The 12,648-nt window shown below is 41.3% G+C and overlaps 1 protein-coding gene across 1 annotated transcript in view; it reads left to right on the forward strand.

The window, feature by feature from the left end:
• BACH2 (BTB domain and CNC homolog 2) overlaps nt 1-12,014 on the forward strand; it is a 107,924-nt gene extending 95,910 nt beyond the window's left edge. The window contains exons 3-4 of the mRNA XM_007950806.2: nt 3,494-3,700; nt 11,529-12,014. Coding sequence (XP_007948997.1) covers nt 3,494-3,700; nt 11,529-12,014 — 693 coding nt within the window. The remainder of the gene's footprint in view (nt 1-3,493; nt 3,701-11,528) is intronic.
• Nucleotides 12,015-12,648: the final 634 nt, after the last annotated feature.

Here is a 12,648-nt window from a genome sequence, read left to right on the forward strand (position 1 = left end):
ATGCCCACAAGCCAGTGAGTGGGATGTTCTTCAAGTTCCATGAGAAGACTGAAAGGTCAGTGGTTGCTCCTGATCTTCAGGGAAAATGTCCATATGCTTGGAACTTACTCTGAAAGTAATGAAAAGGTGTGATAGTTATCACTGTGCCTTTCCACAAACGCTTTAGGGGCTCCCCTTTTGTTAGTCAATGTAAGGTCTCCCTTTCTAGAAGGGAAACGGAACCTTTTAAAAAGAAACGAGATATTTGGGGTTTTTTCTTCTCATGGAAGAAAGTCTGTAGTTGGCTATTTTATTTCCCTTTGACCTTTTTTAAAATGCTTTAGCTTGAGTTGCAACAGCTCTGCTGAAATTTTCTATGGCCTTTTGCTTCAAGGACTTTGGAACTAGCATTGCTGATTTTCCCTTTTTCCTGGCAACCTTCTGTCCTGTTTCCCTAGTGTTTTCTATCCGCTGTCTGGATGATTTTAAATACAGTAGCTTTTGGTAGAGAAGCCCTTTTGACTTCCCCTGTGGCCTGAGCTATAGGTAGATTTTCTTTCTGAAAATAAATAAACACAATTTAGAACAGAAACAGAATCGCTTTGTTGTCAACAGAGGGGGAAACTCCACAAGCCCCAGAAGTGCCGCAACCTCTACTGTGCAAACAAGGCTCTTGCCTGGTGTTGAAACATTCGTGTCTCCAACAGACAGACCTCTGTGTTATTTAGGCTCTGTCCAGGATCTGAGTATCTGTTATCCACAGGGTATAAAAGGGAAATCAAACATTCTTTCATATCATTATAAGCCCTGTGCAAACACAGCCCGTGGACAAAGCCCTTTCCCGGGCCCATAACAAGGAGCTGTTTGTCCTGGCTTCCGTCTTTAGCAATTGGAGTCAGACTGAAGTGAGAATGGTGTAATGTGTATTGCAGTTTTGCTTTCTTGGGCCAAAGTTTTACAGGTGTCATGGGGCAGAGTTCAACATATGGAAGTTGTGTCAGCTCACCCATCGGGAACCTTCAGCAAATGCCACATTGAGCAAGCTCATAATGATGAAGTGATCTGACAAAGAAATTGTCACAGAAAAGTCAAATGAGCATTTAGTATGTTTGTCTTTGTGCATGGGAATTAACTAATCACAAATGCAAGGAGCTGGACTCAAGTCTGCCAGTATCTAATGCAACCAAGGAAAAAGCCTTAGCTTAGGATAAAATATATTCATCATCACTTCCTTGAAGAACATAGATTTAAAACTGCAGCAATCTGAGCAGCGTACGCATGCTAAAGAGGGTTTGCTTTCTTCACCCAGAAATATTATGATTTGCTAAACCCAAGTGTTCCATCTCTCTGGTTGCTCAGGTTCACTGAAGTCCATTTTTTCAGTCTTCTAGAGCTGTGCTAATACAGTAGCCACTAGCTACATGTAGCTGGTGAGCACTTGAAATGTGACCAGTCTGAATTGTGCTACACCAAGAATGTAAAATGTGCTTTGAATTTTGATAGTTCAGTACAATAAATAACCAAAAACCAAACTCACTGCCATCGAGTTGGATCTGACTCACAGCGACCCCTCCTTGGGTTTCCGAAGCAGTATCACTACGGAAGTAGATTGCCCCATCTTCCTTCTGAGGAGTGGCTGATATGTTTGAACCGCTAGCCTTCTGGTTAGCAGTCAAGTGTCTTAGGCACTATGCTACCAGAGCTCCCTTATATTGATTACACGTTGAAATTATTTGTTATATATTGGGTTAAATAAAATCTATTATTAAAATTAATTTCTTTGTACTTATTTAAATATGGCTACCAAAACATTTTCAATTACATATGGGGCTCACATGTACTAGTATTGGACAGCACTGTGCTAGAGCTTGAAGGAAGTTTGTAGATTATAGTGCCATCTCCTGGTCCATCTATAGCAGACTCGAAAATAAGCAAGAATTAAGCAATCTGACCTGGGAAGCACTTTTGTCTGTTAGCCTAGAAGCATAAAACCTTCCTTCTTCCAGGAGCTTCTGAAACAAGACCAGAACTGAACTCTGGAGTCCCTGCATGATCAGCAAGAGCCTTGGAAAGGGTAGTGACCAACGACTGAAAGATGTAGGCCTGGGTTCTATACTTTATGGATGCTTAGAAGGCCCTAGAAGGCAGAAGTGGCTTCCACTTCTCACATTCTGACTAGTGGCTGTTACATGTGCTCATTTTCATCACCTGCTATTCTTTTCTTCATATTTCTAACATGATACAGGGTTGTAACAAAGCACTTAACAGAATACACAGAAGACACAGATCCATCTCATTAGAGATTATGTTCTCTTTGTATAATGTAGCTTTGCATTGATTTGTCAAGAGTTTAAAAGTAAGGATCTTCCAGAGAGTAAATAGTACCTGCATTTGTTATATACTGCTACATAACAAATAACCCCAAAACTTAGTAGCTTAAAACAACAATCATTAACATCTCTCATGGTATGTGTGGGTCAGGAATTTATTTAACTATTGTTAGGCAGTTCTGGCTTGGGATCGCTCATGAAGTTGAAGTCATATGTTGACTGGGGCTATAGTCATCTGAAAGTTTGGGGCTGGAGAATCTACTTCCATAGTAGCTCATTCACAAGGTTGGCAAGTTGATGCTGGTTGTTGGTTGGGGACATCAATTCCTCTCCACATGGGCCTCTCCAAAGGGCTGCTTGAGTGTCCTCAAACCATATCAGCTGGTTTCCCCAGTGGGAACAATCTGAGAGGTCAAACAGGAAGCCTCAGAAGTTACATACCACTACCGCTACATTCTATCAGTCAAGAGGTGGTAACATGTACCTTATCTCTTGATAGAGGAATGGCAATATCATGTTGTAAAAGAACACGTGAGATGGGATGGCCATTTTTGGAAAACATAATTTGCCGTAATTTCTAGCACTTCATAGAACTGAGGGCCAAAAAAGTTTGCCCCATTTTACAAATAAGGAAATTGAGGCTCAGAAAGGTAAAACATCTTGCCTGAAGTCCCAGTTACTCCGACTGCTACTCCATGCTAGTGTAGTCAGTTCAAGTTGATCTCCAAATGTCCCACTTATGCTATTGTAACTATTAATCATCTTGGCTGCTTACTCTTTCTTGCATCTTCAGGATGTGCAGTGCTCCCTTCAAATCTATGATTTGTCATTTTTTTCAGTTGAGGTCATATGTCTTGTGGAAGTAAGTTTCAACTAAATACAAGACCACCCTCTTGTTACAAAATTGCTACACTGATGAAAATCTACTCATTTTCCATGCCATTTGCTTCAAAAATCTAAAGAATGATAACACATTACAGTGTGAGAATTTGCGTTTTGTTTCATTATCCAAAAATTATGTCTTATTTATATTTGAAATAAATAATCATTGCTTGCCCTCAGTGGTTTCCATATTACTTGATCTTCTGTAAAAATGAGGTTTTAGCATTTTTTAATATTCTACCTGCTAGAATTAAAACTATAATCCAGCTGTCATAATCATATTCTGTTATCCTTGGTTTCAGGTCAAACTTCCCTTTCCTGTAGATCAAATCACAGATCTTCCAAGGAATGATTTCCAGATGATGATTAAGATGCACAAGCTAACCTCAGAACAGTTAGAGTTCATTCATGATGTCCGACGGCGCAGCAAGAACCGCATTGCGGCCCAACGCTGCCGAAAGAGGAAACTGGACTGTATCCAGAATTTAGAATGTGAAATCCGTAAATTGGTGAGTTGACCAGTTGTAACCAGCAACATAAAGTGACAAGGTCTAAGGTACAATTACAGTAGTGAAGGCTGTAGATGTAGACAGAAGGGTCACGTTCAAGGAAGTTTGGGTTTATTTTTAAGCAACTTTCTAGATGGCAATAATAGCTTTATACCTGTGGTGTGCATGTGAAGGTGTGTACCATATTTTTCTTGTATATAACATGTCTGCGTAAGTAAAGCACACACATATAACATACATAGCGCACATAGGAAACTAACGTGCGAGGAGGTTGCATGGTTTGAAAAAACCATATAGCATACATTATTTGCATAAAAATATGGTAATAGTGTTTCAGTATTTTTTGTTCGTCAGCCACACATATAGAAGTAGTCTTTTTTTTTCCCACTCTGTATGTTATAATAGCTAACAATGCATGATTGCATCCATATATCGACCAGGCATTTTCTGAACTGTTTTTGTGGGTTACCACATTTAATCCTCACATCAACCTTACGAGGTAAACGAAAAAACCAAAGTCACTGCCATCAAGTCGGATCTGACTCATAGCGACCACTCCTTGGGTTTCTGAGGCGGTATCACTACGGAAGTAGATTGCCCAACCTTCCTTCCAAGGAGTGACTGGTGGATTTGAACCGCCAGCCTTCTGGTTAGTAGTCAAATGCCTTAGGCACTACGCCACCAGAGAGGAGGAAACTATAGTGAAGGTGTTAGGTAACTCCTCAGTATGTGCTGGAGCTTGACTATGAACCTAATTGTTTGATTCTAGTTCCTCTGTTTTTTCCCGCTACTTTCTCCTTCCTCTCAGCACAAGAGTGTAAGGCAGAGATTGAGCACCTTGTTAGTGCCAGGCAGAAGCCCAGCCAGATGATCTGAGCACTGCACAGCCCCAGGGTCCCTGATTGTTCAACTCTGCTTCAAAGTGGCTTTCACCTCTTCCTCAGGCCTGAGAATGTTTTGTGTCAGGGAACAAGCTGCCAGTTCCCTAACTCCTTTGTGCTGGGGTCTCCTTACCTTAATAAGCAACTTTAAGCTATAGGAAGTAAATCCAGGCAGCCACTAACCCCATACTAATGTTGAAGGTAACCATTTCCTCCATTCAGCTCAACCCTTCTGCTGGTCAGATATTGAAAAATAATCTCAGATGCTATGTCTGTGTCAGGGTGAAGAAGAGGAAGGCCACATAATATGGTCATGATCTAAGCCTGGGTCCTCAGACTATATGTAGCAGTCCTTTGTGTCATGGTAAGCCACCATCCTAAGGAAGACCTAAGAGCAAAGATGAGATGTTTAAAAAGCACAAGGGAATGTTACATGTTACCAAGATGGTCCTGGACCTCGAGGTCTTTTTTTAATCTTAAAAAAAAAAAAAAAAAAAAATTAACACCAACCAAGCAGGGGAAATCTGCCCGTGTACAGTGGCTCCCCAAAAAGAAAAAAAAAAAACACTGCCATTGAGTCGATTCTGACTCTGGCAACCCTCATTGGATTTCCAAGGAGGTAAATCTTTACGGAAGTAGATTGCCCCATCTTCCTTCTGTGGAGTGGCTGCTGAGTTTGAACCACCAACATTTAGCAGCCAAATGCCTTAAGCACTATACCAGCAGAACCTTACAGTGGCTCCCATCACCTACAAAATAAAACACTTAGCAAGATATACTATGCCCTCTATGATTCAGTTTGTAGCTAGCCCTCCAGTGCCGCCTTCCTCTTCCCTCCCCTAATATATCAAACTGTCTGAAGTGACAGCCCAGTCTCCAGCTGTTTCATACTCTGTGATTGTGCCTTTGTTGTTTTCTCTGTCTTTGTCTCTCTCAGCTATCTTCTTTGAGAGTCAGCTCAAGTACCACCTCTCCAGGAAGCCTACCTTCCCTAAGTCCCCAGATTTGGATCAGCACCTGCCCTTGAAACTCTGTTTTGACCTCTGGTTTAGTGCTTATCACCTTCCCATTGCTGGCAGGTTAATTCCAACTCCTAGTGTCCCTATCAGACAGTAGAACTGCCCTGTAGGGTTTCCAAAGCTATAATCTTTACGAAAGCAGATCACCAGGTCTTTTTTCCCACAGAGCAATTAATGGGGTTGAACCACCAACCTTTCAATTAGCAGCTGAGCACCTAAGGTGCCACCAGGGTTCCTTAGTCTTGAATTATCTGTTTATGTATCTGCATCCCCCCACCGCCATCGCTAGACTATAGTGTCCTCAAGGACAGTGATAGAGTCTTAATCATCTCTGAACCTCCAGTGTCCATTGTAGACTCTCAGGAAAAGTCTGCTGCCCTAAAATTTACTAGAAATTGTGATTATTCTGGTGATGAGATTATGAATTTCTTTTTTTCCTTCCAAATTTTTCTTTAATGTTGTCAACATAAACTTCATAAGAAAGTAAGACATTGCTGCTGGTGGGAGTCAGTCTTCTGAAAGCCTGCTGGGCTTAGGTAGGGAACAAGTCAAGGCTGAGCCACACTTTAGGAGAGAGTTTTCAGGGTCATAACACATGTCGAGTGGAACTTACTGCCTGGTGCTTCTCTTCAGATGATAGAATAACTCTTATCATCCATATTTTCAGCAGAAAGGGGAAGTACTGTTGCATGTGGTACCCCATTGCTTTCCCCGTAAAAGGTAACCCTGAATGTTTTATAGATGAGTGTGCATGGAGGAGTTGGTACCTTGGCCAAGGTGATATGGCAGCATTGAATCTGCAATTTCTCTCCTAGTGCACAGGGGGTGGGGGGTTGCCCCTCACATTGCAAATTGCCAAATTCCAGTTAGAGAGGTCCAGAGTGCATAGCCACATGGGTAAGATTTTTTTCCAAAGGAGACCATCCAGGATGTGTTTTGTTTCTTCCCTACCACCCTCTAGCAGGGTGCTGTGCATACACTCCTGGTCTGAGTGGCAGGCATGGTGCTGGCAGGCGAAGGTAGCTTCCACTTCCACCAGAGAGGGTCCCATCCACTGTTGGATTACCCAATAAGCAAGGTAAGCATGGGCTTACTTGTGCTTGCTTACTGATCCACAGTGAACATTTGTACACTTTTTCACCACATCAAAGATTCTGCTTCTAGGTAATGGCTGCCATCTGTCTTTCTCCCAACCCCACAGCACCTTCTTACAGAATCAAAGCCTCAAATTTACAATCTCTGACAAAGGTGAAATACCCAGTAAGCAAGGTGTAAGCATGGGTTTACTTGTGTTTACTTACGTATCTTTGGTGAACAGTTTCAGTTTCACATGTTTTTGATTGTTCACTACAGATTAGTAAGGAAGCACCAGTAAGCCTGTGCTTACCTTGCTTATTGGGTCATCTTCCCTAGCCCCACCCCACACAGACTCAGGCACAGTCCTCACAGTCACCCTGCATAGTTCGCAGGGTCCCTCCCCGCCCAGCCAGAAGCACACTAACTCCCTGCTTTCACTGTCTCCTCCTTGCCACTCAGCTTTTGCAAACCCACATAATGTATTTCTCTCGAGTTGCACTTGTACATCTGTTTATTTTTCATTTTTAAAACATGTTTGCTTGATCAATTTATAAATATTTTAGCAGGTGCCCTTTCCCGTGTAAATCTCTCTCAGACACACATGCCCACGCCGCCTGCCAGATTGCACTCGCTTTACTGCACGTGCAGCTCCCGTGGGAGAGGCTCTGCCTTTCTTGCATGTCCGTGCCCCTCCTTCTCTTCATTTTCTCTCCCATCCTCTCCTCACCCCTCCTGTCCTTGTTCACGCTGCTTTAGATGTCCAGTTTCCCCACCCATTTCCTGGCATAAAACCAAAAACCAAATGCACATCTGACTCATAGCGACCCCTCCTTGGGTTTCTGAGGTGGTATCACTACAGAAGTAGATTGCCCAACTTTACTTCCGAGGAGTGGCTGGTGGGTTTGAACAGCCAACCTTCTGGTTAGCAGTCTAATGCCTTAGGCGCTATGCTACCAGAACCTCCCTATCTCTTCACTTCACTCAAATATGTGTAGTAAAATCTTCAGTAGTCTCCCTGATGGCTACATTCATCACTTGGATAAGGTGGTGGGTTTAGTAACACAAGCATATATAGGATTTGTTTAAGAGAGGAACAGTCTTACTCTTCGGTTAGTAGCTAGGGCCTAGTCTCCATACCTCTGCCTGTCCTTCCCATGTTTGGAGAGAATTGGGGCACGGGACTTGACTATCCTAAAAAGAATATGTCATGTCCAGTCTGCTCTGCTAAAAATGTGAAACAGTATGCTGGTATTAGCTAAAACTATGAAATTGATGATATTCAGTTTTTCTTTGTTTCTTCTAAGCACTTTATTGTGGTTTGGGTGAAAGTTTACAGGGCAAATTAGTTTCTCATTCAACAATTTATACACATTTTGTTTCATGACATTAGTTGCAATCCCCTAAATGTATTAACACTCTTGCCCTTTCCTCCCTGGGTTCCCTGTTTCTGTTTGCCCATCTTTCCGGTCCCTTTCTGCTTTCTGAACTTTGTTTTTGGATAAATGCTGCCCTTTGCGTCTCATATGGTTGATTGTCCTGAGAAGAACATTCCTCACGGGTATTATTATTCGCTTAAAAGGCCTATCTATTGTTTGGCTGAAAGGTGATCTCCAGGAATGGGTTTAGTTCCAGGTTTGAGGGGTGTCTAAGGGCCATAGTCTCAGGGGTTCTACTACTTTCTATGAGACCAATAAATCTGGTCTTTTTTATGACTTTGAATTTTGTTCTACATTTTTCTCCCACTTTGTCCAGAATCTTCTGTTGTGATTCTGATCAGAGTGGTTGGTAGTCTTGGCTGGGCACCATCTAGTTCTGGTCTCACAGTGTAGAAGCTTTGGTTTTCATAGTCCTTTAGTCCTTTGGGCTAATAGTTTCCTTGTGTCTTTGATTTTCTTCACTCTTGTTTGCTTCAGACAGGAAGAGACCAGTAGTTGTCTCTTAGATGGCTGTTCACAAGTGTTTAAGACCCCATCTCTACTCACTAACATGGATTGTAGAACATTGTCTTCATCAACATGTCAATTGACCTAGATGTCCCACAAGACCATGGTCCTAAGCCCTTAAGCCCAGTGACTCAAGACCTCAAGTGTTTGCTTATAGCTAAGAAATTTGCATAGCTTTGCCCCTTGTGTACTCCACTATACACCTGGATATGTTTGCAACCCATAAAAATATGTAGGTAGGGACATCCTCTGCCAAACCAAAAATGCTTATGGGTATACTCCCATATGCCATCCCACACTTGTTCAGCTCACATATCTACCTATGTATCTACTGGCAAGTTATTGTTTGTTATTACTGTTATTGAAGGACTGTGTATGTAGTAGTAGTTACTGTTGTTGTCTTTTACTCTTGCATGTCTCCTAGGGTCTTCTTTTGCCTTGGGTATGTTGTGCAAACCTCCTCTTTATTGTATATTGCCTTTCCCTTCATCCAAGTTAATAAATGTCTATGATCTATTTAGTGATTTTCCCCCCTCCCCCTCCCATCCCTGGTAACCATCAGTGAATGTTTCTTTCTGTATGTTAACCTTTTCTTGACTTTTTATAATAGTGGTCGCATATAATATTTGTCCTTCTGTGGTTAACTTATTTCACTCAATATAATGTCCTCCAGATTCATCCATGTTGTGAGATGTTTCATGGATTCATCATTATTCTTTAACATTGTATAGTATTCTATTGTGTATATGTACCATAGTTTATCTATTCATCACTTGATGGGTGCTTAGGTTGTTGTAAGATGGCTTTTTGCTATTGTGAATAATGCTGCAATAAATATGGGTGTGTGTATGTCTATTCATGTCACAGCTCTTATTTCTCTAGGATATATACCTAGTAGGGGGATTGGTGGATCATACAGTATCTCTATTTCTACCTTTTTAAGGTACACCATTTTCCATAGTGGGTATACCATTTCACAATCCCACCAACAGTGTATTGTATGAGAGTTCCAATCTTCCCACACCCTCACCAGTATTTGTTGTTTTCTTTTTTCTTTTTAATCATTGCTGTTAATGACAGACTGAGATGATATTTGTTGCTGTTTTTGTTTTGATCTGAATCTCTCTAATAGCTAATGATCTCTTCATGTATTTACTGGCTGCCTGAAAAATGTCTTATTTTGTGAAGTGTGTTCATGTCCTTTGCCCATTTTTGATTGGATTATTTGTCTTTTTGCTGCTGGGATGTTGAAGTTTTCTGTGAATTTTAGAGATCAGTCTGGTATGTCAGATATGTCATTACCAAATTTTGATGCACCAAAGTATTTAATTTTTAGGAGGTCCCGGTCATGTAGTTTATTTTCTGCTGTAGCATATATATGCTATAAATTGGGGCCCCCAAGTTTACCCCTATTTTTTTCTGCCATGATCTTTATAGTTTTAGGTTTCACATTTAGGTCTTTGCTCTATCTTGACTTAGTTTTTGTATATTGTGTGAGGTATGGATCTTGTTTCATTTTTCTGCAAAGAGATAACCAGTTTTGCCAGCACCTGTTAAAGAGACTATCTCTTCTCCATTTAATGGGTTTTGGCCATTAAATTAAATTAATCAAAGATCAGCTGTCCATAGGTGGATGGATTTACTTTTTGGTTCTCATCTCTATTCCATTGGTCTATGTGTCTATAATTGTACCAGTACCAAGCTGTTTTGACTATCCTGGCCATATCATAGGTTCTGAGATCAGAACTTACTTTTTTGTTCTTTTTCAGTAGTACTTTGCTTATCTGGGGTCTCTTTACTTTCCATATAAAATTGGAAATTAGTTTTTCCATCTCTTTAAAGAATGTTGATGGAATCTGGATTGGGATTCTATTATATCTATAGATTGCTTTGAGTTGTATTGACATTTTCACAATGTTAAGGCTTCCTATCCATGAGCATGGTATGTTCTTCCATTTATGTAGCTCTCCTTTGGTTTCTTGCAATAGTGTTTTGTGGGTTTCTTTGTATAAGTCTTTTACATCCCTGGCTAGGTTTATTCCTAAGTATTTCATCTTTTTGGTGGCTAATATAAATGGTATTGTCTTTCTTTGTTAGTGTAGAGAAATCCAACTGATTTTTATATGTTGATCTCATACCCTGCCACCTTGCTGAATCCATCTATTAGTTCTGGTAACTTTCTTGTAGAATCTCTTGGAGTTTCTGTGTGTAGGAGCATATCATCTACAAATAGGGATAGGTTTGCTTCTTCCTTACCAATTTGGATGCCTTTTATTTCCCTTTCTTGTCTTATTGCTCTGGCTAGGACTACCAGTACAGTACTGAATGAGAGTGGTGATAAAGGGCATCATTCTCTGGTTCCCATTCTCAAGGGGAATGCTTTCAGTCTCTTTCCATTGAGAATAATATTGACTGTTGGTTTTGTGTATATGCCCTTAATTATGTTTTGGAATTTCCCTTCTATTCTGTTTTGATGGTCAATTATTTTTGGCCTTTAAAAATAGCAACCTGTTAGATTTTCAACCACAAGATTTGGGACTGAGAAGTTTCCAGTTGATTCTCTACAAACCCCAAATTCCAGGAACATTAACTCTCTGAAGTTTTCTAGTCTAGTGGTGAATTTGCTGTCAACTTGTCCAGGCTTTAGGGTGAGTGATGAAGAGATGCCATGGGAAAGGTGTCGAGGTCAGCAGCATATCCAGATGGGCTGCTCAGGTGGGAAACTTGGCAGAAAGATGTATCCAGGTCTTCATGGAGATATTTTTATTTCCAGATCTTGACCTAGTCATTCATGAGTTACATTATAATATAAGATGCAAAAACAAATGGTAGAAAACCCCCAGAAACGAGGTCTTGGGTCCTCCAGTTCAGCGCTGTTCAAGACTTCTCTTTTGTCTCTGTTGTCCAGGTGTGTGAGAAAGAGAAACTGCTGTCAGAGAGGAATCAACTGAAAGCATGCATGGGGGAACTATTGGACAACTTCTCCTGCCTTTCCCAGGAAGTCTGCCGAGATATCCAGAGCCCTGAGCAAATCCAGGCCCTGCACCGGTATTGTCCCGTCCTTAGACCCATGGATCTCCCCACTGCCTCCAGTATTAACCCTGCATCCTTAGGTGTTGAGCAGAATCTTGCAGCCTCCCAATGTGCGATGAGGGAAAACGTGGCCTGCTGCTTAGAGCAGGGCACAGCGCCCCCTGGTGTCCCCTGGGTACCCAGCAATGCCTCAGATGATTGTACCTCTGGGAGGAGGCTGGAAGGCCCTGACCCAGGAACCTTCTCAGAGAGAGGACCTCCTCTTGAACCCAGGAGCCAAACAGTGACTGTGGACTTCTGCCAGGAAATGACTGATAAATGTACAACTGATGAACAGCCCAGGAAAGATTACACCCAGTGATTCAGACCTGCCTCCTCAGTTCTCAAGTCTTTCCCACCCAGGTGTTCTTCCATCAGCCTGGGCACTGTTCATCTATTGTCCCGAAGAACGAAGAACCATTTGGTGCACACTACAGCGGTCTTAGCAGCAATACTGTTTCTAAGTATTCCCTCCTCTCTTCAAGCAGGAGTGATTTATAGTTACCTTCATAATGGTGCTACCCCTTGCTCAGGCAAGGAAAGACAGCGGTGGCCACACTGTCTGTCTGTGGGTTAATTTCAATCTTAACAGGGATAGACTATAACACCTCTAGGACCCAACCACGGATTTTTTTTCTCAGTGGCCCATGTCACAAACCCTATCTCAGGAATTTCTTCTGAATGTTCAATTTTTTTCATTGAAGACAGCTTCTATACACATCAAAGTTTTATAGCTAAACTGTACATATTATATATAATATATATATATATATATATATAAAATATATCTATCTCCATATGCAAAAGTCCTGCATGCCTCAATTTTCTCATCCTAAAACTGGAAACTTCATTTCTCATTTATAAACAGGTTCCAACATTCCTCTTCTTTTGTCCTTGATGCTAGAACTAGTTTGGTAACTGTTAACATGGTCATTTTCCTTCCTTCACAGTTCAAT

Source organism: Orycteropus afer, unplaced genomic scaffold (genome assembly GCF_000298275.1).
Source record: "Orycteropus afer afer isolate SDZICR_OR568_19922 unplaced genomic scaffold, OryAfe1.0 scaffold00011, whole genome shotgun sequence".
Lineage (NCBI taxonomy): Eukaryota > Metazoa > Chordata > Mammalia > Tubulidentata > Orycteropodidae > Orycteropus > Orycteropus afer.